At 40.8% G+C, this 24998-nt stretch overlaps 3 protein-coding genes across 8 annotated transcripts; 1 reads left to right on the top strand and 2 right to left on the bottom strand.

Moving 5' to 3' along the window:
* Window positions 1-2398: 2398 nt before the first annotated feature.
* On the bottom strand, window positions 2399-16858 carry LOC120949336 (lethal(2) giant larvae protein). Of its 5 annotated transcripts, none has more exons than XM_040366576.2 (9): window positions 16645-16858; window positions 15436-15556; window positions 12140-12715; window positions 5817-7665; window positions 5229-5725; window positions 4670-5142; window positions 4102-4604; window positions 3927-4035; window positions 2399-3838 (listed from the first exon to the last, which is right to left on the bottom strand). In XM_040366576.2, the coding sequence occupies exons 3-9, from the start codon at window positions 12221-12223 to the stop codon at window positions 3610-3612; spliced, it is 3744 nt and encodes a 1247-aa protein (XP_040222510.2). In that variant the 5' UTR covers window positions 12224-12715; window positions 15436-15556; window positions 16645-16858; the 3' UTR covers window positions 2399-3609. The 5 variants fall into 5 exon arrangements, with proteins under 5 accessions (XP_040222510.2, XP_040222509.2, XP_049463038.1 ...); XM_040366575.2 differs by having other exon boundaries at window positions 16725-16858; XM_049607081.1 differs by having other exon boundaries at window positions 15440-15556; window positions 16725-16858.
* Window positions 16859-19208: 2350 nt separating this feature from the next.
* On the top strand, window positions 19209-22436 carry LOC120959799 (uncharacterized). Its single transcript, XM_040383445.2, has 3 exons — window positions 19209-19826; window positions 19881-19958; window positions 21134-22436. The coding sequence occupies exons 1-3, from the start codon at window positions 19452-19454 to the stop codon at window positions 21923-21925; spliced, it is 1245 nt and encodes a 414-aa protein (XP_040239379.2). The 5' UTR covers window positions 19209-19451; the 3' UTR covers window positions 21926-22436.
* On the bottom strand, window positions 20089-24936 carry LOC120956047 (uncharacterized). 2 transcript variants are annotated; one of them, XM_040377427.2, is made up of 5 exons: window positions 24566-24936; window positions 24075-24493; window positions 23496-23724; window positions 23342-23433; window positions 20089-20863 (listed from the first exon to the last, which is right to left on the bottom strand). In XM_040377427.2, exons 2-5 carry the CDS (start codon window positions 24468-24470, stop codon window positions 20276-20278), a joined length of 1305 nt encoding a protein of 434 aa, XP_040233361.2. In that variant the 5' UTR covers window positions 24471-24493; window positions 24566-24936; the 3' UTR covers window positions 20089-20275. The 2 variants fall into 2 exon arrangements, with proteins under 2 accessions (XP_040233361.2, XP_049461985.1); XM_049606028.1 differs by having other exon boundaries at window positions 20090-20863; window positions 24075-24496; window positions 24566-24935.
* Window positions 24937-24998: the final 62 nt, after the last annotated feature.

Raw genomic sequence — 24998 nt, 5'->3', positions numbered from 1 at the left:
TTTGAAAAATTTTGCCGCGACATTTTCATACATCAGGACCTACACTAGTGGCCACCTAAAGTAGGACACCTATATTCTGACTTATGGGCTTCCTGAACAGTTCCTTACAACTTTTTGGAAAACTTTCCTCACACGTAGCTTTGTTTCAGCTAAAAATTAGGCTCTCCATGGGAAAATCTTGAAAAACTACGGAAAAACGATGATCTATTGTATTCTGACAGTAATATTCATCATTCTTCTCCTTGCCTTACAAAACACTCAAAATTATGTCGGCGTTTGCCATAACCAAAGTGGTTGCCATTATATGGATGTCAACTAAACAAAAAGTATCCAAAAAAGTAAACAAATTGTATGGTTTGATAACTATACCTAGGAAAAGTTAAGTAAAGACGGACAATACGGGAAAGATTGACACTACAACGCTGCAACACTGGATACAAGTAATTATTAAATATTTCAACAATGTCTCATCCCATTTGAAAGTGTGACCATTTTTCTATCGTGCGTTGTGGATCTAATATTACTACAACGGATGCTAATGATAATATCCGGCTAAAGAGCATTTGTCAATCCGGCTTTGAAACTCATCGTTTCTAGGTATTGACTTCTCACACCTCCCAAACGCATCTTTTCCATGGCGCCTAATCCAGATACGAGGCGCTGATGGCAATGTCCGATCTTTTCAATGTACAGAAGAACGCAACTCGCCATTTCTAAGCATGAGTCTCTCCTCCTTCTGTTGTACATTTCGATATCCAGGATCCATTGGCATTAACAGACGCTTTGAATTCGATTAACGTGATTCACGGGCATCCTTTAATGTGGAAACACTCAGCATACTGGTTGGCTTGGCAACGGATCCTTCGTTCATGGTTCCTAACCACATGCCATGTTCAGGACTATCCATCGCTCTTTGGGACGTGTTAGACTTTTCGCGGTACTGTGCTGCAATGTGCCAAAGATACAGGGCCCTATTGTTTGCAGAGTGCCCTTCACAGTCAATACTTCCTGGGATAGCTTTAGAGAATCCCCTTGAAATCGTTACGATTTTAGTAATCTTCTGACGTTTCAAAATCAACACCTTTGAAAAGAATGTGGCCTTTTCGTAATGTCTTCCCAGCTTTTCCCCCACTTAGTTTTCGCTGTCTTGCCCATAATTAGATTCAGCTGGTTATCTTCCAGTAAAAGGCCTATCGTTGCTCGCGCCTTCTGATCACTATTCTTCCGTACTGTTCCGGTAGTTTCGATGGTTGGACTGGCCGTCTTGTTACCTGGTCTATCGCTAGTTACAAACTCCCACAAATTTTCTCTACTGAAGAGGAATTTGACCTTTGTCTTGCAGACACTGTAATTACCTCCGTTGAGTTTTACGAATCACAACCGTTCCATTTTTCTTAATTTTTCCTTGGTTACAATGTTTTTCAATGCCACTACATATTAATACTGGGTCCATAGCTTGTTGGAAGCTTCTTGCTGGTATGAGCGGAAGAAGTCGACTAATTTATTCTGTAACTAAAATGTACCAAAGCACACTACGTGCATTTGAAACTAGTGAGGTTGCTATGATCTGCAACAAATAAATCATTTTGTTTTCTGGTGGTTAAAGCATCATGACACGAAAGATGGACACTTTGTCATGGGGTAAGGATGGATACCGAAATGTTCCGCCACTGCCACAACTTAAGGAGAGATGTAGAACAAAAGACGGGTGCAAGGTAGAACGTGTAGGCACACCATACTCGTAATGCACGAGAACCAATATCGGTGAACGAAAAGTTATTGCACCAGTGCGAATGAAAAGTACAAATAATGCGTACCATATGATGATGAAATTGATGATGTTTTCCATACACATTGGGTCGATATTGTTTGGCGATGGTCCGTGGTAGATTGATAATACATAATATACAAACAAAAAATACAGGTTTTTGAAAATGCGCTTAGTACATTGTGACCGATAAAGAGATTTTTAGGAGAAATTCCCGGGTTTTCCCGGATGAATAAAATTCTTGGCTATTTCCCGGTTGAGTGGTCACACTGAATTTCAAATGAATAAAGAATCAATTCGGGAATCGACTACAGGATGAATTCAAGACAGGATATAAAATGAATAAAGAATCAATTCGGGAATCGACTACAGGATGAATTCAAGACAGGATATAGGGCGACATTAGCATGCAGGTCGTGCCGGCAAAGAGCCAAAAAGAAAACAACGTCTCTTAAATAACACTTACCTTGCGCGGATATCGCTGATAATTTTCGGAAGTCACGCAGCGAACGTTCACACTCAAATTACCCATAAAATACTTCGCATTTCTCTGTGCGGTTAAATAGACAAATGTTTTTCTTTTCGTAAATGTACTGGTTGGCTTAAAACTAAAAAAAAGATACATATATATATAATTCAATCATTCATATAATTTTTGTTTTGTTTAAAATAGAAGATTTAACCAACTGCAAGATTTAAAATGCTGCGTTCTCTCTTCTTTCGCTAGCAATTTAACAGACGTAGTAAAAAATATTGTTTTTATCCATACCACATATGCATTTAATAGTGCTCTATTCCGAATAGATTGTTTTACTTCGTATGCAACAATAACATCAATCGTATTGAACCGAAGACGGAACACGTGTGTGTGTGCAGTAATTTATACCGTTGGGAAGAAACGTTGTCGAAAAATACAACGGTTGTAAAAAATCCGTTATGTGTCGGTATCAACAGGTTGGCATGATGGAACGTTACCACTAAGAAAAAGTATAAGATATCTTCATTATTATTATTATTATTGTTAAGAAATCTATCATTTACTTCCACTTTTACTAAGGCGTTCTTCGCTCCACATTCTTTCTTCATATATACTCCAAAAAGGACATTAAAAATCATAAAGTTGCCGGTTCCTTTTCTCCAGCAAGGCCAAATTAGTTGAAGTATTCTTGTGCATATGCATTTGGAAATTCTCATCAACTTCAACAATTTTTAAGACATTGGATCTAAAATGATCGTTTGGCTCATATATGTTCTGAACGGTTATACATACCGTGTGTACACGCGAAAATACACGTTCGACGATGTTAAAACTTATCTTGAATGTAAACTCTAAAAAAATGCTTCGGAGTTTTCTATCCGTACACACATTAGGCCTTAAGCAAAGGATCGTATTTCTATGGCTATCAATTACAAAGTTCAATCGGGCTATTAGACACGTGGTTACCTTCTGCTTAAGTTGATTCTTTTGTTTTGCTGTCGTATGATCCACAATGCGCGGAAAGGCAAAGTTGGTGACATCTTCTTCTTCTTCTGTGATTTCGTCCATATTCTCACGCGATCTGCTGCTGCTTAGTGTCTTCCGTTTAAAGCAAACCTGTCATCGGTTTTGTTACACATGATAAGTAGTTATCTAATACTTTGTGTGTCGAGTGTAGCTACTCAAAGCGCTCAGCTCTTATAACAGCCCCTTCGCAATACTATTACATTAGTACACAACAAAAAACATGTCTCTGCTTATTCGTGAAATAACGTAAGCCATTCGTCATAGTACTTTCACTAACAACCGGGTGAGAGGTGAGAGGATGGAGGGAAAGAATTGCGCGTTTAAGTTTCGAGAGCTGTTAGAATTGACTCTCTTTTCTGACCACCGTTATGAGAGGCGGTGCTGTCGTCGGAAGTGGCGGTGGTACTGAATCGTTGCCGTTGACGGACGTACTTGTTGTGGTAGTTGTGATTGTTGATGTTTTGTTGGATTCCTTTGCCTCGCCATTGGTCGCGTTCGAGCCATGCTTTACGGTGGTGATAATCGATTTGATGATTGCCGAATTCGACGTTTTATCCGTTGTTTCGCTATTGAACAGGTTAGGCGAACGGAATTAGTTGGCTAGCTCTTTATTTCTTTTAGTGGAAACAACATTAATAACTGAACATTTCTTACCCGATTCCCTTCAGGCTGCCGATGTTCGATGAATTCATGCTCAGTATTTCACTGTTCTTGGCCGTTGATGATGATTGAGTCGTGTGGGTGCTTAAGACAGACAGTCGACCTAGAAGAAAACAGAATTTACTTTAACTTTCGAAACAAAACCAAACACCAGTATGCATAAACATACCGACAATTTCCTCGGTCGTGGTGGAACAAAGTGTCGTTGTTGTGGAATTCAGATGATCTCGCACGGAATCAATCGTGATGTCGCCGATCGAGCTGGTAATCGTTTCGTTAGCCTTGTTCGGCGAAGCTTCGTCACCACTAGCGACACCGTTGCTCAATCTCGGATTGGATGCGCCATTTGTGAGCAATGTCGCGCTTCCGGAGACCTTTTCGCGTGAAACTGATTGTTCACTTTTAGCCGCAGCCACGGACCCGGACGCGTTATCATCAGGCTCTTGCTGCGAAGCAGCCTCGGCCTGCATGGTTTCTTGCGCCTGCTGGTCTTGCTGCTCGTTGTCTTCTTCGGTTGATGCACCATCAATCGGGGCGGACCAATCCTCAACATCGATCATACCATTCGGTGCAACTATTTTCGTAGCTGACAGACTGATCCGCTGCACCTCTGAGGATGACATCATGTACAATGCCTCGCCGTGGCTTGTGAAGCAGAGCGATGATATTCCGCTGTAACATGTAACGTGTGTGAGTTTTGCAAAGGGAATAATGAACTGTGCTTGCTTTGGACATACTTGATATCTTCACGACGCACTGCCGCCGAATTAAGCTGCCGACGAAGCTCAGGAACAGTCAGTACGAGACAGTCGCCCAAATTGGTGAGACAAAGCAAACTTATTTCGTAATGCGTTGTCACGTCAGAACCTACAATCGACGTATTGTTGTCGTTCACCGCTGTGGTTGATATATTGTTGTCGGCAGCAGTCGTCGGAGGATCTGCAGCCTGTTGAGCAGGTGCAGCAGGTGATGCCGGTTTGACCAGAGCCTTTGGCGGGCTGGAATTCACTAAAGAAGAAGTCGGCACAGTGCACATAAACGTAGCAAAAGCTATGCGTCGCACACGAGCTCCTTCGTGTGCGGTCAGCTTGTACTTATTGACAGGTTTCAGTTGCGGTAGCGAAAAGATTTTGAACTGCTCCTCGGATGCGATTAGCACACGATGCGGCGCCGGTCCGGGTACGTTCTGGAACTCCAATGGAACTCCATTCTGCAAAAAAGAAAAAAACGAGGAATCAATCCACAGTTCATTTAATAAAGGCATCGAAACCTAAGCCATTATCCACTAATACTTACACTGTCAACCACTGCAATTCCAATGATCGGTGCACGATGCTTCATTTGAATCTCCTTTCCCAGCTTTCCCGTTACTGGAGGTCCTCGCGGTGTGGCGGTCGCAGTTTGTGCCGACTCATCCGCACCATTCTCGCCCGCAGCTGCTGTTGCAGCGGGCTGTTTTGGTGGAAGATTTAACACAAACACCGATACGGTGCTGGAATTTGTGCCAGACCAAAGTGTCGGAATGTACACATTCTGGTTGGTAATAAACGTTTGTGCGAAAGTTAAACATCGCACCATCGAACCCATTCCGTCGTCGACGGGACGGGCCTCGATCTGACGTTCCACTGGACGCGTTTCAGCTGCAGATTGCTGATGTTGACCGCCAGCTCCGGCACCTCCAGCGTTTGGATTGTTTCTCGTTGAACGACCCTTACGAAGCCGCCGAAAAGATTCGCGCAATGTCTTTTTGAAAGATTTCCGACGAGACAGTGTTTCCCCGGCGCCAGTGAGATCTATCATTAGAGCCGAAACAATATATACAGAAATCAAATATACATACATTCGAAAGCAAAATTTGGGCAATGGGTTTGTTTTTGCACTTACCGTTTGGATTAAGAGTACACTTGTGCAGCACAGGAGCTTGGTTTTGATAATCAAACAAAACGAGTCCGTGAGCTGTTCCGGCAGCAACCAGAGACCATTTACTCTGCATAGCAATGCATGTAATAGCGGCGGGCGGCAATACTTGCAGTACGCCCAGAAAGTTGACACCTTCGATGATGGGAGAATTTTCTTCCAGCAGTTGGCGTTTTACCTTCAGCTGGTCGTGGCCCTTCCAGACGAATCCGTCACGATCGCTCACCAGATTCATGGTGGTCATTTTCAATGGTCCATTTGACTGTGTTTCTTCAGCCACTTGAGGCGATGCTTCAAAGTTGGCCATTACCACGTTACCAGCTGTGCCAGCTATAACTAGTGTACCCGTCTGCGGACACAGCTGCACCTTCTTTACCGCCAATCGTGGATCATCCGAGTAAGGATCGAACTGGCCCGCCTTTCGGAACGGCGGTTCGCCATCGTCCAGCTGTTCAGTTGATGCGTTTAGATTGCTCTCGAAATCGTCACTGTTGTTGAAGAGTGGAGCCGTTTTGACGTGCAACAGCGGAGTCAGGCAAACGTCTGAGCAGTCCCAAAATTTCACCGACCCATCTTCATGTCCGGTAATCAGCACGTCCCGTTCCATCGGCTGCTCTTCATCATCCACGGATTCGTTGGGTACAATGCCACCGGAAATGGGCCAAACTTTGCAACTATACTCGGCCATCTGCTGCTCTCCAGCATACTTAATCTTGGCGTACACTTCCGGCGAAACTTGCGATACCAGTTGATTACAGGTCACGGCAGAAGCGTGCAGTGAGTGTAAATACGGCGCGTTAATTTGCGGCAGTGTTTCGTCTGTCAAATCGTACGCAACCAACTCCTCTTCCAGCAAAACTACCAACACTTCCGCCTGTTCCGGCCGGACGTCATTGAACGTTACAAAGAAATCGATTACTTTCGATGTAAAATCGAAAGCCACTTTGGTGCCGTCTTTGCAGTGTACCGACACGCATTGATGTTCGCCATATGCCGACCGGGGCATGCCGCCGGAAAAGACGACCAGCTCACAACGCCCACGGTGTCCGCGAATCAATCGATCGATTGCCTTGCAAGGATCTGGACCGTACGGGACGTACTTCTGATTCTCCGGTGGTATAGGACTGTCCAAGTCCCAGGTAGCGAACGATCCATCCGCATGATACCATGTAAACTGCGTCGCGTCCTGAGCGATGAACAGTCCCACACTTTGCCCATGGCCAGGCGATATGAATGACTGCTTGACGCTGGCAGTCTCAAGGTCCCACAGCACAGCAAGGCCACGATTGTACGCAATCAACAGCAGATTATGATTGTTGGGCAACTGCTTTACCGACTCTATCGCACCTGGGTTCAATCGGTAGGACGTGGGTAGTTGTTCCAGTACCACGTCGTGATAGATGACGGATTCTTTCACGCTGAAATTGCGCACGTCGAATTGATATACGTTTCCACCTTCGGTACCGATCCACACCGTATCCTTCATATAAGAGCAACAGAGCGAGGAAATCTTCTTGAGCTTGCCATCAAATGCCAAGTTTTTGATCGCAACTAGCAACGTGCCAGCCGGTTCCCACAGAACCAGCTGGTTGGAGGCGGTTAACGACAGCAGCCGGCCCGTACCCGGGATCCATTCCAGCATCTGCACAATTAAATCGGCCGGGTTGTTGCTGGGTGAAGTATGCTGGCCATAGAATTCAACGCCCGGACGGCCGAACACTTTAATGACACCACTATTGGTGCCGATCGCCATCAGCTTGCTTTTTGGATCGTACGCCAATGCGGAAGGTTTGTGCGGGAAGCCATGTTGAGCCGTCTAAAAAAAGATAATTTCAATTCAACGATGTTATATGGATAACAGCTAACATTTCAGACCAAATTGTTGTTTATAACATTAAAGGAACCTCAATGGATTGGTTAAACATAGCAAAATATATGTTTGTTCAATACTAATAAAGTGAATTATTGGGTTTTCGAGGATAATATAGACATGTTCAGCGAGTTGTAGATTTGTTCAGGCATATAATAGACTCTTTCAGCGAGATATAGAATTGTTCGGAAGTATGCGTTGACATGTTCAGCGATTCTGTAGAGCTGTCATTTGTTTTGTTTACACACTGTGCCGCAGGGTTCAATTTTTCAATCTTAATAGCCATAAAGGTAGCTAATAATCATTCTCCAAGCTGTTTAATATATAAATTAGTTGAAAAAAAGCATATTTTTTGGAAAACCGTTTGTTTACCTTCTGATGAGAATGATCCAACTTGCAGTCCAAGGGGTACGAAAGTGACAGCTCTACAGTATAACCGAACATGTCTACACCTACTTCCGAACAATCTCGCTGAAGGAGTCTATTATATGCCTGAACGAATCTACAACTCGCTGAACATGTCCATATAATCCTCGAAAACCCTGTATGTATGGTTAATCTCTTTTTCTCTTTGAGTTTTTATACCCCGGGTTAGTAACGGAGTCTAGCTTACTGGGTTGAGATTCACAATCTGCTAACCTATATGGTTAAGTGCCAGCTACTAAGCTTATATGTCCTTCTATTCATAATCTTAATAAACATCAACAGTAGCACAACGAAACTTCAGCTAGTACTTAGTAGAAATTTTAGTACTAGACAACGGTATAACATCAGTATAACAGTATAACGTATAACAGTAAAACCAAAATAAGAGAGAAGACAGGGGACCACATAAATATTCTTGCATAACCTGCTTAAACAGATTCGCAAGAAAACAAAATTACACATATATTCGTTTATAAATATTACAATTAATTTTAAAAACAATTCTTCTTGGCCCAACGATCTACCATGCCAGGCCGGCCTTAAACAACGTTTTATATGTAGTATGTATGTGTTGTTCTGATAATTATTCCAATCGCAAGAATACAGTTAAATATCATTAAGAGGTAATTTGCCTCTGAAATTTGCCAATACTTTCGATTCCTTCACGGTCAACACCGTCACCAGCAACACCTGAAAATCTTATCTGTAAACCAAGAGACATTTCTTGTTTTTCTTTATCACCATCGGGAATCAGGGCTCATATCTTCCTTTCCTGGGCGACCTTTTTCTTGCTTCTTGTGCACCCCTCTTAAGAGCGTGCTAGACTATACGTTAGTGCACACCAAAGTATCGATAACCAGAAAACCAACCCTCACAGAAGTGTGCTGATGTTGTGATGGAAACGTATGTTGAGGTATACGTATGAAATCCACCGATAAAAAATAGGGTGCGGGATTTATCGCTATGCAAACACGCAGTGAAACAGGTGAATCAGAGATAACGGACAACAACGGATCTAATATGACCGACCGTTGGTGGACAGGGTACGCTTGGTGGTTGTTGAAAATCAGGGGAGTCTGCTGGGTCTACAAGCCCGCGGTCTGGTTGCACCGCGAAACAGGAACTGATGATTAAGCGTACCTTGCTCAAAGCAAAAAAGCGACCATGATTTAAAACCTTTTGTTGATGATAGCATTCGCGTTTCATGACACGATACCGAACCAGTGATAAGCAACCGATTATGTTGCAATCGTTTCCATTTGTCCACCATCATCGATTTTCGGTACAAGAACCGAATATGGCTCGGGATAAAAGGACAAAAGTGAGAGAGGAATTGCCAATCATTTGGCTTTTGCTACTTCATAGAAAAAAAAAACACCAGAAAAAATGGCAAGAATGTAATGAATAAAAAAAACAATAAATAATTACAAAAAGAAATCAACAGAACAAATGTGACAGCAAACTATTTTCTTGAGTGTATGATTTCTTTGGTTGAAATTCACAAAATTTCATTCAGTTCAAGAGACATTGTCAAACATCGCGAGTGAATTGAAAATTTTGATAAAAAACGATCGAGGAAGCGTGGTGCACCTTGCGCGGTGTTCGTTGACTTGTTCCTGGCTCTTATCTTAAATAAATAACCTCAAGTGGAAGAACGAGGTTAAGCATGATATCACCAAACAGTAACTTCGCCGGTTAACCGCCCGTTCGAAAAGGGTACATTTTTTTTTTGCTTTCCCAAATGTTATCTCCCCCTGCATAAAGTCACACAGTTTAAGAAAGACCCTTCTACTTCAATTAAAGGGTACCGTTTTTTGAGCAGCTAAAAGCTAACACATCAATAAGCAAAGTGTTTGGTTTCGCATTGCTTTTTTTGCGACACCGAGAGTAACCCTTCTTTATCGATCGGTACCATCAACACGAATAGAACACACCCTAACACAACAAATAAACCTCCCCCGTTCTCCACTTGAGGAGGCACCAGGTATCAAAAGGTGGACTAGTTTTCCATGCCGTGTAAAAAGATGGTGATTTTCTTTCCCTTTTCTTTGCGACACAAGATCGTTCGTCTACCAAGGTGTGGCTCTAGCCAGCAAGGCGGAAACCTCCGATATTCTCGCCAGAACGAGGTGAAGTGGTTTCGTTGCTTCGTTCGTATTGCAGCTAAGCAAGCAACTAACGGGATTTTCCACCATCGGCTTGAAGTAGTGCATGCACCTCTCTCCAGAGCATCTTCGCTGTTGTTCGATTTACCTCAAACTAAACGGAGAGAATGAGTTGCACACACCAAGCTCACGGCAAAATAGTCGTGACATTCAATGGCTTAATGGCGCAATTATGGTCCAGTAGTCCAGCAGTCTATCTGCACGGAGCCGGTACTACGAATGTTGTACACGGCCAGCAGATCGTTTTTTAATCCACGAGTTCTGTCTCTCTTTCTGAGCTGGTACGAAGAAACCATTTCTTTTCTTGGCTTCGCCTGTAAAAAAAATAGAAAGATTTCCTGATTTTCTTCGCCTTTCGTCGCAAACTCGTTCTGGTGACCTTTCTACCTTTGGCTGCTAGAGACTTATCTAAGATCATAGTGCAGGAGGGAAAGATGGAGACCATTTCGTCTTTCTCTGGCACACACACACACAGTCGTCATCTTCTTGAAAGGTAATTTAACAAAACTTTAAAGCGCTTCAGTCAAAGCGCTTCATTCGCGTGCGACAACAACCAACACGGAGGATGGAGGAAGAAGGTAGCACTAAAAACCGTTAGTTTACTTTTCCCTTTGCTTGGTTAAGTTTCCAGCGTTCAAAACGCAAACGAAGACGCCAACACAACTCACACAACAGGCGTGATTTCGCGGTTCGTTCCATATTTCAGGTTCAATCCCATGAAAGAAGGATAGAAAGTGGACAGTGTTTCATTCTTGTTGTTCATCTTCTCTTTGCATGGAGCGAGGAGGCCGTATTTCCAATCTTTCCAGATGGTAGTAACGCGTAGGCGAACGAACAGGACAGGACAAAAGTATTTTAATATCGGCCATCGATCGTGTAGGTGGTGGTTGCACCAAACACATTGAAACCGAACCCCGAAAAGCACTAACCCCAGATCGAGTTTAGATGTTCATTTTTGTGTAAAATTATGCTTCAATATGTAATGGACTTTTCTTTTACTTTTTTGTCTAATTGTGTGTACAGATTCAATAATACGATTTGATAATACGTTTGAAATAGATTTTCCCATTCGTAGTCAGCACATACAAATGGGGGAAACAAGAACCGCCGTACAATGTACAATTCATTCACTTTCACACACGTCGTGCATACTTTGAAACAAACGTTACACAATAAACAATTCAAAAACATTTCAAGGCCACCGCCATAAGCTTCCATGAGATATCGCAAGTGTTTATCAGACTCAGCGTATGAAAAGCAAAGCAAAGCTGTTATGTTGTGCAATGTGAGCACAAGCAGTAAAAACACAAAATTGCATTTGCATATCCATAGCTGCGTTAGGAGTAGATCATTCTCATGATTCACGCAATTTGTGTAAGTTTAAGTTTTTCATTCATCTGTTGAGCTGAAACTCATTACTCAGTGCGAAGTAAACAAAGTTCTCAGCACTCAGCAGCCAGCGTTTTGCCATACCATAGCCCAAGTATAATGTTGTGGGATTCTACTATCACGTTAGATTTTTTTTTATTGTTTATTTGTTTTAAGATACCATACAATCTTTAAGATGAGTGATACTAAGATATAGTTAACCGGTTTCCCACAGCATTTTTGTGTAAATAGCTTTATGACTATAGATAGTTACTCATAATGTAAAACATACAATAATGTACTATTCTCTATGTTTGGGAGTTTAACTATAAACAGAGCAACATATCAACTAATGATATAGAAAAAAGTTAAAGTCTTGTAACTTCTTGTAGCTAATGTAAGGCGACACGCGAGGCTGCATGAACAACAGAAGCGGCATTGAAGCACGAAATTCTACTTACCCGACGAAATGCAAACAGTTCCTTCTGCAGTTTCTGCCGTTCCGTCGAAGGTTGTTGGCCTTTTCCACGTATAAACTTCAGCATTGTTCTTCCACGGTTGTTTTACGGATTGCGATGAACAGAATGGTTAATCTATGATGATGCTCAGCTCTTACCGCTTCACAAAAGTGCTAGCAACCGCTACGGTCTTTTCTAGTTTTCGCCCCTCTTTCGATGATCACGTCCGACTAGAGCTTGAATCTTTCTTCGATGAGCGGCTCACTTTCCGTCGGTTTAGCAAAGCAGTTTTTCTTTTCTTTTTTCTATCTGTACTCCTTTTTCACATTACACGACCAGGACAGTCGAAAAAAGGAGTAATTCATCTACTCGGTCAATAGTTTCGTTAGTGTGCTCGTTGGTTCTGTATTTTGTTTGTAAGTTTTATGTTATTTTTTTGTTTTGCAGTTCTCTCTGCATTCAAATTGTACTTTTCGGGTAAAAAGATGAAAAGGCACACGGTGGGCTTTGAAGAATTCGTTGTTTTGTTCGTGTATCTGCCAGCTCGATTGAAACCTAGGTAATTGCTATTGGTGTTCCCTGAAATAGATAAAAACATCAAAGAAACATTTGAATCCAACTTAGTTTGGAATCGGAGACACTACATGATTCATCAATGACATTCGGTCATTCTACCTGTCATCTATATAATAATGATGGATGTATAAATTTTGATTGGTGGATTAATTCGAAACGTTAATGATTCCAACATACACAGTTACGATGTTCATCCGTTAAAACCCAAAATATATTAAACTATGGACACACTTCAATCCAAGCTAGAACTGTATTTGTATAATTGATAACATTTCTTATGATTAGTATTCTAAGTAACACAAACTTTTAGTTAATTCAATATCAAACAATAATATCGAATTGAAGTTGATCTTGAGGTATTCATGCACAGGCCAAAAGTGCGATCCGCCCGTGAAACCGGTTTATTAACAGTAGATTTAGGATTTTGAGAATATTACTATTGGGGTCAATTCTTGTCAACAATTACAATTAATGTTCGAAAGATAGGCCCCAGAGAGGTCAAAAACTTCAACTCTTCCGCAAGAACCATTTGCATCGACCATGGGCTATCGAAGTATCAAATTCAGACTCATTTTACTAAGAAATCACTTCGATATCCGAAAAACCGGTTATTCAACCCATTCATCCGTCCATCCTTCTATATCCATCTACCCAAGCATTCTTCCGTTCAATCCATCTATCTATCCCCATGGACGGTCATTTTCTTTAGCGGTATTTGAAGAAACCCCCGCCGTCCAAATGCACTCATCTCGTCTTACGATACCCACCCACTTCCACCACGCTATACCAACGTGACTCCATGAATTGATGATCTGATATACAATTGCGGTACATAATTTGTTTAGAAAATAAACACTTCCTTCTTTGCGAGCGCACGAATGAGTTGTTGTGGAAGGGAAAACCAAAATGCCGACTGCTCTTAACAAACACAACGCTTCCAAGTCAGCCACAGCAACACCCATTTGATACACCCTACGGCTCACTTGCCGCATTTCGTTACTCACGTTTCTTCTAAGATGAGGTACCCCGCATCATTCTTGGTTTGTTTTCTATTTTTAAAATGTCTTTTTTTTTGTATTCTGCAAACAAGAACGACACGAAAAATGTGATAAAAGCGCCGCCGAAATGTGTGGTTCATTTAAATGTACAAAAAAAAGGAAACCAACAAAACTCAATCAAGTGAAGGTAAGAAATTATAATTTTTGTTCTCTCATTCGAAAGGCACGTCTGAATTGAAAAGGTCGCTGGAAAAGAAGTAATATAAGGAGCTTGAACGAAATTAATCTGCTGCACGTGGAGAAAAATTAACATTGTCACCTTGCTTAGAGATCGGCTGGGCATCGGTGCGGCAGAGGAGGAAATGCGGGAATGAACTAGCAACCTGGGAGAAGGTGCGATGGTGGAGGAGTTCACAAGTAATTTGGTACGAAGAAAGGTATGACATCATTCTCGACGAATGACACGCCACGCCATCATCATCATCAACAAGTGGCGAACGGAACGAACGAATTGGAATGGAAGCATGCGGAACGAGTAGACTATCGCAGATATGTGCAGTTCGTTTGTCAGTGCACAACATGAAGACTAGAAAAATTTACAGAAAAACTGAAGGGAATTAACTCGGATATTAAGCATCCCAGCTTATGGTATCATCTTCTTAAAGTGAGTGAAATCGAGGCGGAACTTCACAGCATTAAATCGTGCCTTCGTGCACTAGATCCTGATACAACATTACACATAATCGGACCAGGAAAAAGGGCTTTGCATTGTGTTGCATATTTAAGCCGCAGCCAAGGGCAGTCCAATATTTTAGAAACTGTCAGTGTTCAATCTTTTAGTGGCTAATAGCTCGGCTACCAGCCAAATGACAACAATGTAATATTACATTCCTTCCCAGGTCGTTGTATTATTGTACTTACAAATTAAATTAGTAGCTAATCGAATCAAATCGAGCTAAAAAGTCTTTCAATAATGGTTGAAAGTTGATCGATATAAAAACGTTTTCGATTTTGATGTTGATGAGCGTGGTAAATACTTCACAAACCGGCTCTAGCTGAAAAAATCGCCACTCTAGCTTTTGAACGAAACTGATTCAGCTCAAGCCATAAAAGTGCACTTGGAGGTATCCATTTCAAGTGCATTCGAATTCGAAAAGCATCGAAAATTGCAACGAGGAGGGGAATAATGAAATTCGGGAATTCTAACAGAATTCGGGGAATTCTGTGTTCTGTTTTGGGATGATAACCAATAGCGTTACACTATTGTTTTAAACTGGTGATAATAATGCTCATTATGCTCATTTACATGCACGCTTTTCCCTCAACGTGCATAAGAATATCAGTTTCAAAACTTTTTACGGGAACATTAGCGATGTTGTAGAGAATGTTTGTTGAACCATAAACTTTTATCTTATCGCTATCACAAATTTCGTTTCACCATAGTTGACAATAAACGTTAGTCGACGTTAAAAGGAGATATGCGTCCATCGAAATAAAAGTTATACAAAAAATGCGTTTGGGAGGCGGTGCAGTGTTTCTATGAGGAAAATATTTCACTTTAATTGAACAGCTATCAACTACTTTCTGATGTGTTTGTTGAACTTGAGGTGAACTTATGAAGTTCATTTAGCTGATACATCAAAGCAACAGGTGTTTCTTAAACGCGCACAAAAATACAACACACACGAACACACACACAGACAAACAGAGACACATTCAGCTTACCTACAGCATGCAAATAAACGCCAGTCTGTTTAATTAGCGTCGCTACAATAAGGCCATCAATTCATTGATCTTTTTGCATCGTTCGTTTCACAAGGCACAGTTTCTAACAATCAACACGGACCTGCAAAATAGTAAAAAGAACCAATAAACACATGGGAAAAACACGACGGTAAAACCAACGTTGCACTTATATTCGGCGTTACTTCTATCTGCAAGAGCGGAAAAGAAAAACTAAGCATTACTTGCGCACTCTCCCTGCGGGTTGCAGGTGTACGATCATTTCTTTCCAGTCACGGTTTATAGTTTCCGGCACGGAACGTTCTGAGGCCTCAATCGCTATGCAAACGCACCCGAAAGACTATAAACATTCAACACAACACATCCGCCGGCAGGGCCACCGGAAAACGTGCTATAGAAAACACCTCTTTCGTTCAATGCGTTTGCATGCAAGGCTTACACACACACACACATTAACACACATGAACACGTATACACACACATTGGAAGCCACACACGCTTGTTGCTGAAGGTTTACCGAACCCGAACGCACTCGTAAGTGCAGAATACTTCCCCACCACATCCGAGAAAGTGGTAAGAAACCATTGGACGCACCCGGTTTTTCCACTTCACATCGTTGCTTTGATCGGGTTCGTTCTGCTGGTGGTGACTCCACTCCAAAGCAGGCCGGCTTCTCTTTAGTGGAGAAGATCACTAGAGACCCCACCCAAGTGGTGATGGGAGTAATAGAATCCGGAGGGGTGATATAATCGGATCTTGGCGTTAGTCACCGGGGCACGAAATACAGCGTACTAAGTCACAGACATTAACGTATAGCACACAGACACAGACACAACGCACATACCACGAACATCCGACTTACGCACTTCGATGGAATGTAGAATCAAAATTCTGAAATTTCTATCAAATAGTTTCACTGTCAATATATAACATTTGTAAAGTAATAGCGCGTACCCAAACTGACCGTCTACTGAGGCTTCCGTTGTTCAGTTGCGTGTATACCAGAGATCATACACAATATAAGGTTTCTTGGTTTGAGTCACTTTTGAGCATTGTATCCAATCAGTACAAGCCACTTTGCAAATGCACCGGTCGGCACAAAATTGTCATACTGCTCACCTCACTGCTACATACGCACCACGTTCAATGCAAAGGAAATGACATTAAATGAAGCGAAACAGGAACACTAACCAAACATCAATCAATGTTACACCAATTCCTCAACACTTAATCAAAGGTTGTTCAACATTTAGAAGAAGAAAAAACAATACCGTAATAATCCATGAACCATCTAATGCAGAGGTAACGTAAAGACTGTACGGGACTCTAAATTATTTTGGTTGGAAAGATGCCCCGCTCGGGTAAGCCACTCTTCGGAAGCGATACAAAGAATGAATTCTCATTTATCCGTGGGACTTCATCGATGCATCAACGCCACGGATAATAGGAATTGGCTATCTGACTCGTAGCAACTTCCCAATGTACAAAAATTCAATTACTGTGCATCAGCCCAAGGTGCATACAATCAACCTTTTAAGGCTTTATTAGACGGAGGAAAATACTGTCATTTCTCGATTGCCATTTATCTGTCAAAGTTAGACTTTGGGACAAAAATGCCTCTCGTACGTTTAATAAGACAAAAGAATTGTTCTGTCAACTTTCACATTTATTATTTAATTTATTGATTTTTTTTGGCTTTATTCGAAAGAATCATTCGCTGTTTCCCTTTTTTGTTGTTTGTATTCATCATTATCAAGGTGGATTTAAAAATATCAGGTGGTGGACTCTAGTGCATTTTGACAATTCGTCACTTGACGTAAGGTCCCCAGGATTCAAACTTTGTTTACATTTATTAAATTTGGTCATAAAATTTATCTACCCCATTTTTTCGATTAAATTTTCTTTAAAAATATATTTTGGACTTCGCGAGTTCTTATTTAACATTAAAACATGAATTAAAGTGTGTTATTTTGTGTTATTCCGTGAATTTATTCTATAATTCATTGTGTTTTCGACATTTTTGATGAAAAAAATTAAAAAAGCATTATTTTTTTCAATTTTCACAATAATTCCTCATTATCTACGAGCCGCATGGGCAATTTACGTGAGATTAGAATTCTCACTCCCATGATTTTAAATTTCGTGCATAAACAAATCATCAAATCTTTTGTTAATACAGTGAACCCTCTCTTATTTGACACCTCTCCAATTTGAAAAACCCTCTCTTATTTGAACATTTTGCACAGTCCCTTGATTTCCAGTACATTTTTGTTCCTCTAATTTGGAAAACCTCTGAAATCTGTGTCCCTCTTATTTGAGTATGGTGTTGCCATGGTTATTGAAAGATGTATGCTCAAATTAGCGATTCTGTTCGCAGTTTCCTATAGCAACAGTTAAGGCTGCATACTAAATGTTCTGTCTCTTTCTTGTCTTGTATGGACCTTTCATTCACTTTCAACCTCTGTAATTTGGAAACCCCTCTTATTCGACACTCCCATCGCCTCTCAAATAAGAGAGGGTTCACTGTATATCTATTTTTTTCTATAAAACCAATAAAAACTAAAAAATGCACATAATAACAAAGAAATCTGTTCTATTTGCTAAGCTTTGTGTGCGGAAACCAATGGTTAACGGTTCAAAAATGACGTAAAGTCCCTCAACTATGGCGACCCCCAAAAGGCCCTAATCCACCACCTGATATTTTTAATCCACCTTGATCATTATCAAGAAATTCAATACGGTCTACCGACATTGACAGTAAAAATCTACTCTCGAGCAAATAGGAATTGAGCATGCCGAATTCCGATTTTCCGACTGGCATCTATCTGTCAAACCCTGTTTAAAGGATCGATTCCAAAATCGAATGACAGTATTTTTCTCCATCTAATAAAGCCTTCAAGGCCCTATTACAGTACAGGAATAATTCTAGAATTAATCTGTCGTTGACCACGTTTGACAGCAACAGCGCTTCGCTAGTGTAATAACACGCTCGGAATTACAAAATGGAATTTTATTTAAAATATATTTTTTAATTTAAAATTATTATTTAATAACCAAGGAGTTGTCTCAAAAATACGCATTCAGATCTGCTTTATAAGTATCTTTCTGAAAAAAAACTCCGTTTTACACCTTGACAGTGGAATTCTTCTTTTTGACAGAATCTAAATTGGTCTGTATCAATATTTTTTTTCTGCCGAGGTAATAGTTGTCAAATACCGTTTGACGTACGAATTCCATTCCAAATTCTCCAATGTGATAGGAACTTTACTAGACGTGGTAAGGCCCATTGCAACGCTGATCCGATGCGATTTTATCGAACGACTTTTATATTTGCTTTGACAGATAACGGCTGGTATTACTGAATCCGATCGTAGCGGGAACGTACGGCGCTCACGTGAAATTCTAGGGATGGCAACACATTTCATGAGTCCGGTCCAAAGTGAGTGTATATATCAGGTGGGCTTATGGTGTTCTTTCTCACCAATACATCGACACATAATTTGACGGTTTGTTCCATAACAAAATCTAGTATGCCTTGAAGTTTAAACAAAATCTCGAATGGATCTTTGATGTATGCGTGTGAATTCCAATGGCTGTATTGGTTTATGTGTAGTAGTATGGGTGAAAAACTACGTATCACAATCGAATCCCCTCCTGTCATTCGTTCGTCCAATATCAAGGTGTATGGATAATAGGAGGTGAAGTGCTTCAGAGCAAATTGACATTTCACGACTTGACATAACAATACTGGGGGCTCCGGTATTAAGGCCTCGCTACACGAACCGAAAACTCGAGGCGAAAACTCAAAAATCTGAAATCTTTACGTCAAAAAGATTTCGGGTCGTGTAGACGCGTTTTGTGCACCACCGAAAACACAAAGCCGCTGTCAATTGAAGCAAGCGAAAACTTTCTGTCAGTACTGTCTGTTCAAATGTTTGTTTACAAGCAGAATCGTTTACGCGTTGTTATCGATTGTGTATAAATTTATCCGGATAAAAATGGATACTCTTTTAATGAGTGAAGAATGGTTGGCTTCGCTATCGTGGGCGGTAGAACTAAACGTGGAACAGCTAAGGGGTCGCAACCAGCGAATTGTGCGCAGCTGGTGGATGCGACCAATGTTTTTTCAGCGACGTCAAGACGGCAACCGTTTGTTGGATGATATTGTAGCAGAACGGACCAACGAAACAATTAATACCTTCATTCGTGTAAAACCAGAAGATTTAGAATTTTTACTGCGAAGCATTGCGCCGGAAATAGCTCGTATGAATACGAATATGCGCGATGCCATCACCACTCAAGAAAGATTGCTAATATTGCTTCACTACTTAGCTACAGGCCATACCTTCAGTAGCTTGCAATTTTTATTTCGGGTTGGTATGATTAGCACGGCTTAAAAACGGAAAATAATTTTTTTTTTATTTCAGGTGTCTCGTTCTTCGATTAGCAGAATTGTGAAAGAGACGAGTCTTTGCCTAAATAAAGTGTTACGTTCCTATTTGAAGGTATGCGTTTGAATAGTGTTTGATATATTAAAAAGTTCATGTTTTCTTATATTGTGATTCATGTGTGATTCATGTCATCATACAACTCAAGTTAAACTAATTATTCAATTATTTTTAATTCATTTTTCATTTTCATTCAAAACGGTACAAAACATAAACACTACCTTAAAGCTACAATAAAAATTCAAAGTAGTAACTAAAACAAAATTCTAAATAAACCCTATCGTATCCTAATTCTATACTATATGCTAACTATTTACAAGACTATCTACTATCTAACTAACTATTAACTAATTATATACAACTATTTACATAACTTATGGCTGATCACCATCGCGACGGTTGGCCCGGTTGGCCAACACAAACTCCTCGGCATCTAGCATGGTTCGCTGAATCCTTGAGGTCACAACACGCTGTTCCTCTGGCGTGAACCTCGTCAGGAATTCAGCGACCCAGCGGCCAAACACATTCGCCGAGGAGTTTGCATTGGCCATCGTGGCTTCCGCCACACGTGTGAGGGCCTCGCTCATACGAAGCCCCTCGTCGCTAGGGGTTCGTCGACGACGCCGTCCTTGCCGAGGATGGGACAGGTTTTGGATGGGAGAGGCTTGGGAAGGACGGGAGACTTGATGAGGAAAGGATACCTGAGAAGGGGAGGGAAGGGGAGAATTTCGGGAGGGTGTAGGATGACGGATTGGTTGATGGAGGTTGGAGGTTGGCTGGGACTGAAGAGGTTCGCTTGGACTGAAGGATTGGGTGGAAAAAGTGTTTGTAAGGTCGGGACTAAGGGAACAAGGTGGATCATACTCAATGTATGAGTGATCGGCAAGGATTCGGGATCGTGCAACGGCCGAACCCGTTGTGACGAGGGAGTTCAGAGCGAGGCCCTCATCTTCCTCGTCAAGCTGAAATGAAAAATGGGTACAAAATTAATAGAAATAATAATGGAAAAAAATCTTGTTTGCAATATAGAAAATGTATGGTTATATTAATAATCCTTTCATCTACCTAAAAATACTTTATACACAGTGAAAATTATGGGATAATCTCGCGTCTTTTTTAAATTTAAAATTTATTATTACTAATAAATAGTCTAAGGTTCATTATGTTTACTTTACAAAGGCTTTCGTCTTAATTTAAATGCACGCTAATTCAATGTTCCTTTTTATTTTCAGCTACCGTCCACTAAACAACAATGGCTGGAGGTATCACAAAGGTTTGAGCAGCGTTGGAACTTCCCCCATGCCATTGGTGCGATGGACGGAAAGCATGTCAAAATCCGCGCTCCTGCACACAGTGGATCCGATTACTACAATTACAAAAACTTTTTTAGTATTGTGCTTCTAGTAATAGTGGACGCTGACTACAATTTTCTGTTCGCGGATGCGGGAGGAAAAGGAGGCATTTCGGATGGAGGAATACTTCGAAACAGTCGATTGTTTCAAAAACTGGAAAACAAGTTGTTGAATATACCTGATCCAGAGCCTTTGCGAGTACCATATAGAGTTCCAGTACCGTACTTCTTGCTAGGAGACAAGGCTTTCGCATATACCGATTACTGCATCCGTCCATTTGGTGGAATCCATTCACCTGGAAGTTATCAGCGCATTTTCAACTATAGACATTCCCGAGCTCGAATGCCCGTTGAAAATGCGCTGGGAATTGTGACAAACAAATTCGAAGTATTAAGTGGACCAATACGTCTTCCACCGGATGTAGCAAAACACGTTGTTTTAACGCCATTATATTTACACAATTTCTTGCGTAAAAGTGCTTCAAGGCATATCTACTCGCCACCATCTTCATTCGACAGAGTCGTTAACGGAAACTTGGTACCTGGCGATTGGAGAGCCAATGAAGGGTTAGCAGGTCTGCAAGGTGTTTCGTCAAGAGCACCTGATCGATTGTTGAATATTCGAACGCATATGGCACTAGACTTCAAACATAATTATAATCATTATGGTTGAACTATTAACCATAATAGTCAGGTCGTTGCACAACATGTCAAATAAGAATAAGCCATTGAAATACAACGAATTTGTTTGAATTGATTTATCAACGTCATCGTCCTTAACCTTCGCTAATAACATATTATGATATTGATGTGATATTATCTATATATTTAACAGTAACCATACAAATTGACCAACACGCTGAAACAGCTACTTTTACGATGAAACTCATTGTGATTGTTGGACTCTCAAAACATGAAGACTAACATCAATAAAATCAACAGAAATATGAAATAAAATGAAATATAACTACATTAATCGATTATAAACGGTTTATTGGCAACAGTTGATTTACAGATCAATGAAAACAAATAATTATATTCCTTAACTAGTAAAAACAAATATAATATTTTAACATGGATGAAATATATTAGTAATATAATATTGAGAGGCTTTACTCTGGTAAACTTAGGGTTCGGAGGGGAAAATAAAGTATTTAATAAAAACAACATTTGTAGAGTTGGAATGCTAGTACAAATCTCGCTATGATGCCGGGCGATATGAAACCATGGTCTTGGCCAAAGTGGGCAAGTTGCACGTAACAAGGTATTAGTATGTTATAAATATACCATTTGTGACAACGCTGCTTCCGAAAACTATTTGAAGTGATATCATGTAGCAAGATAACACGAAAAAACATAGAGCTTTCAAAGATATATCATATAAGAACAACAACAATGTATAAAACCACGCATGAATTGTAACAAACTCAGTTGATTTTGCAACGCATGCAAAAAGCTAACTTTTTTAATATAACACATAGGGCAAAAGTTATTGAAGTAACAGAAATGGTACACGTTGGTACAGTAGCACGTTGAAAGTATGTAATTCTAGGGATAATTTCAACGGTAAATAATTTTGTGAACATATTATCCTGTGTCACATGGTTATTAAATCAATGGATGAACTTATTGCACCCCTGTTTGCATTTTAGTTATTATTTTGTATGGTCACCTTAAAACCATAAGCAGGGTCATTCGCCAATTGTTGCACACGACCAAATTATTGCTCATAATTGCACCACAGCAAAAACTATGCCGGTTTGATACTATTTAATGAAAATGGTATCAAGCTACCGACTAATTTCCTTCGATTTCGAAATATGAAACTATAGAATTTCAAGGCTGTGACGGTTTTGCGCATTATTTGCGCACTACGTGGTAGTTAGGAAAATAATTTATAATTTACAATATTTAGCCAATGGCTAAATGTTTTTTTTACATTATTATCGATAATGCAACATAATAAAACCACTTTTCAAAAAAAGAAAGACCTAATACATTTCATATTTTAAAGTGTGCAACTAATACATTTAATAACAAAGTGTGCGGTAGATCGATTAACAGAAACAAAAAAACAGATTATTCTTACCGTGTCTGCATGTTCAGCGTCCTCCGACGCATCGTTCATAAACGACAAAGCCTCCCAGGCTGGCCATCGCGGGCGATAAACTTCGGCGTAGGCTAAAATAGTCAACAGGTTAGTTGTAGTCTTTTAGCTTGAATAAAAAAAAAAAACAATTTACCTGACCCGGTCTGCATGCTCTGGCGCACTTTGGATCGGTATGACCGATATTTGGCCAGCATGTTGTGCCACATTTTTTTGGCCTCTGCCATGGTCAACCCGACCTCTTCTGCGACACACATCCATGCATCATTCTGACGGTCTCGGTTTTTATAATGCGGAGATTTTTTATTGTAGATTATGTTTTGTTTTTCTACCGCATTAGCCATCCGCAAGCAGAGCTCCACGTCCTGGAATAGTAGTTAAAAAAATTAATAAAACGTACGTTGTTTTTATTGTAAAACATAATAAGGATAATAACTAAAGAAAACCGGCATAGAAAATGAGATGGTTGGATTTTTGGAGGAACACGATCCAATAGACACAGGTGCAGGAACAAAGGAAAAATTAAAAAAACCCGGTTTAGTAATGAGTTTACGAGAGGCAAGTTGGCAAGAGGCAAGTGTGGCGATACCCTGGGGTAAATTCTTAAACCATGTAATTACCACTACTACGAGCAAACGGCAGTTGCAGCGATCTAGTTTTAACCTCATCCAACATAGTCTCTCAGCCGTTGTTAATTAAGTACACCCATACTCACCTCTCGCATATATTTACGCGGTTCCCGTCCTGATCCCGAAGCCAGTCCTGCTCCCGAAGCCAGTCCTGATCCCGATGCCAGGCCTGATCCCGAAGCGCGTCCTGATACCGGTGCCCGTCCTGAAATCGGTGCCAGTCTTGATACCGGTGCCAGTCCTGCTCCCGATGCCAGGCCTGATCCCGATGCCAGCCCTATTCCCGAAGCTCGTCCTGATACCGGTGCCTGTCCTGATGCCAGTGCCCGTCCTGATACCGGTGCCAGTACTGATACCGGTACCCGTCCTGATATCGGTGCCATTACTGATATCGTTGCTGGTCCAGGTCCCGATTGCTGTACCGATTTCGATCGCTGTCCTGACGCCGTTCCCGGTCCTGATCCGCTCTGATTTACATTCATTTTGTTAAATGTTTTGTTTGGTTCTGCTAAAATAATATACACATGTATGTTTATTTAATATTAACACGGAAAATAAGTGATAATTAATACCGTACTTTTACAATGCCGGCTTTATGCTTGTTTTGTTTTATTTTGTTTTGTTGTGATAATGCTCTTCCTTTTCCTGTTGACACCTACAATGCTGTCATTTTGAGTTTTCGGGTTGCTGTCAAAAAGATTTCGGATGAGATTTCAGCTCTCGGAGCTGAAATCTTTTTGACGTAAAGTTTTCGCCTGGCCCCCCCTTTTGACCGAAAACTTTTTGAAATTTCGATTCATGTAGCGAGGCCTTTAAAATCGGTGAGGGCTGTAGGGGGGTATAGAAAATTGTATGCGATTTGACATAACAATACTCAATGATGGCGCCCGGAAAACGCGCTAACAATTCACCTCCTTAATAAAGACACCTTGGTCCAATATGGCCTTCCCGCCAAACCTATAAGCCCACCTAGTCCCTATACCCACTTTGCGCATACATCAACAAATGAT

Source organism: Anopheles coluzzii, chromosome 2 (assembly GCF_943734685.1).
Source record: "Anopheles coluzzii chromosome 2, AcolN3, whole genome shotgun sequence".
NCBI classification, from domain to species: Eukaryota; Metazoa; Arthropoda; class Insecta; order Diptera; family Culicidae; genus Anopheles; species Anopheles coluzzii.
This window is presented reverse-complemented; position numbering and strand designations above follow the sequence as displayed.

Excerpts from the sequence above, each read along its gene's own strand:
- LOC120959799 (XM_040383445.2), top strand. The coding sequence starts at position 19,452 with ATGGATACTCTTTTAATGAGTGAAGAATGGTTGGCTTCGCTATCGTGG. Across the intron at positions 19,827-19,880 it reads GCTTGCAATTTTTATTTCGG|GTGTCTCGTTCTTCGATTAG; the intron begins GTTGGTATGATT and ends TTTTTATTTCAG. Across the intron at positions 19,959-21,133 it reads TGTTACGTTCCTATTTGAAG|CTACCGTCCACTAAACAACA; the intron begins GTATGCGTTTGA and ends TTTTATTTTCAG.
- LOC120949336 (XM_040366576.2), bottom strand. The coding sequence starts at position 12,223 with ATGCTGAAGTTTATACGTGGAAAAGGCCAACAACCTTCGACGGAACGG. Across the intron at positions 5,726-5,816 it reads GTGTACTCTTAATCCAAACG|ATCTCACTGGCGCCGGGGAA; the intron begins GTAAGTGCAAAA and ends CTCTAATGATAG. Across the intron at positions 4,036-4,101 it reads CACGACCGAGGAAATTGTCG|GTCGACTGTCTGTCTTAAGC; the intron begins GTATGTTTATGC and ends GTTTTCTTCTAG.
- LOC120956047 (XM_040377427.2), bottom strand. The coding sequence starts at position 24,470 with ATGAATGTAAATCAGAGCGGATCAGGACCGGGAACGGCGTCAGGACAG. Across the intron at positions 23,725-24,074 it reads CGCGTAAATATATGCGAGAG|GACGTGGAGCTCTGCTTGCG; the intron begins GTGAGTATGGGT and ends CTACTATTCCAG. Across the intron at positions 23,434-23,495 it reads GAGCATGCAGACCGGGTCAG|CCTACGCCGAAGTTTATCGC; the intron begins GTAAATTGTTTT and ends TGACTATTTTAG.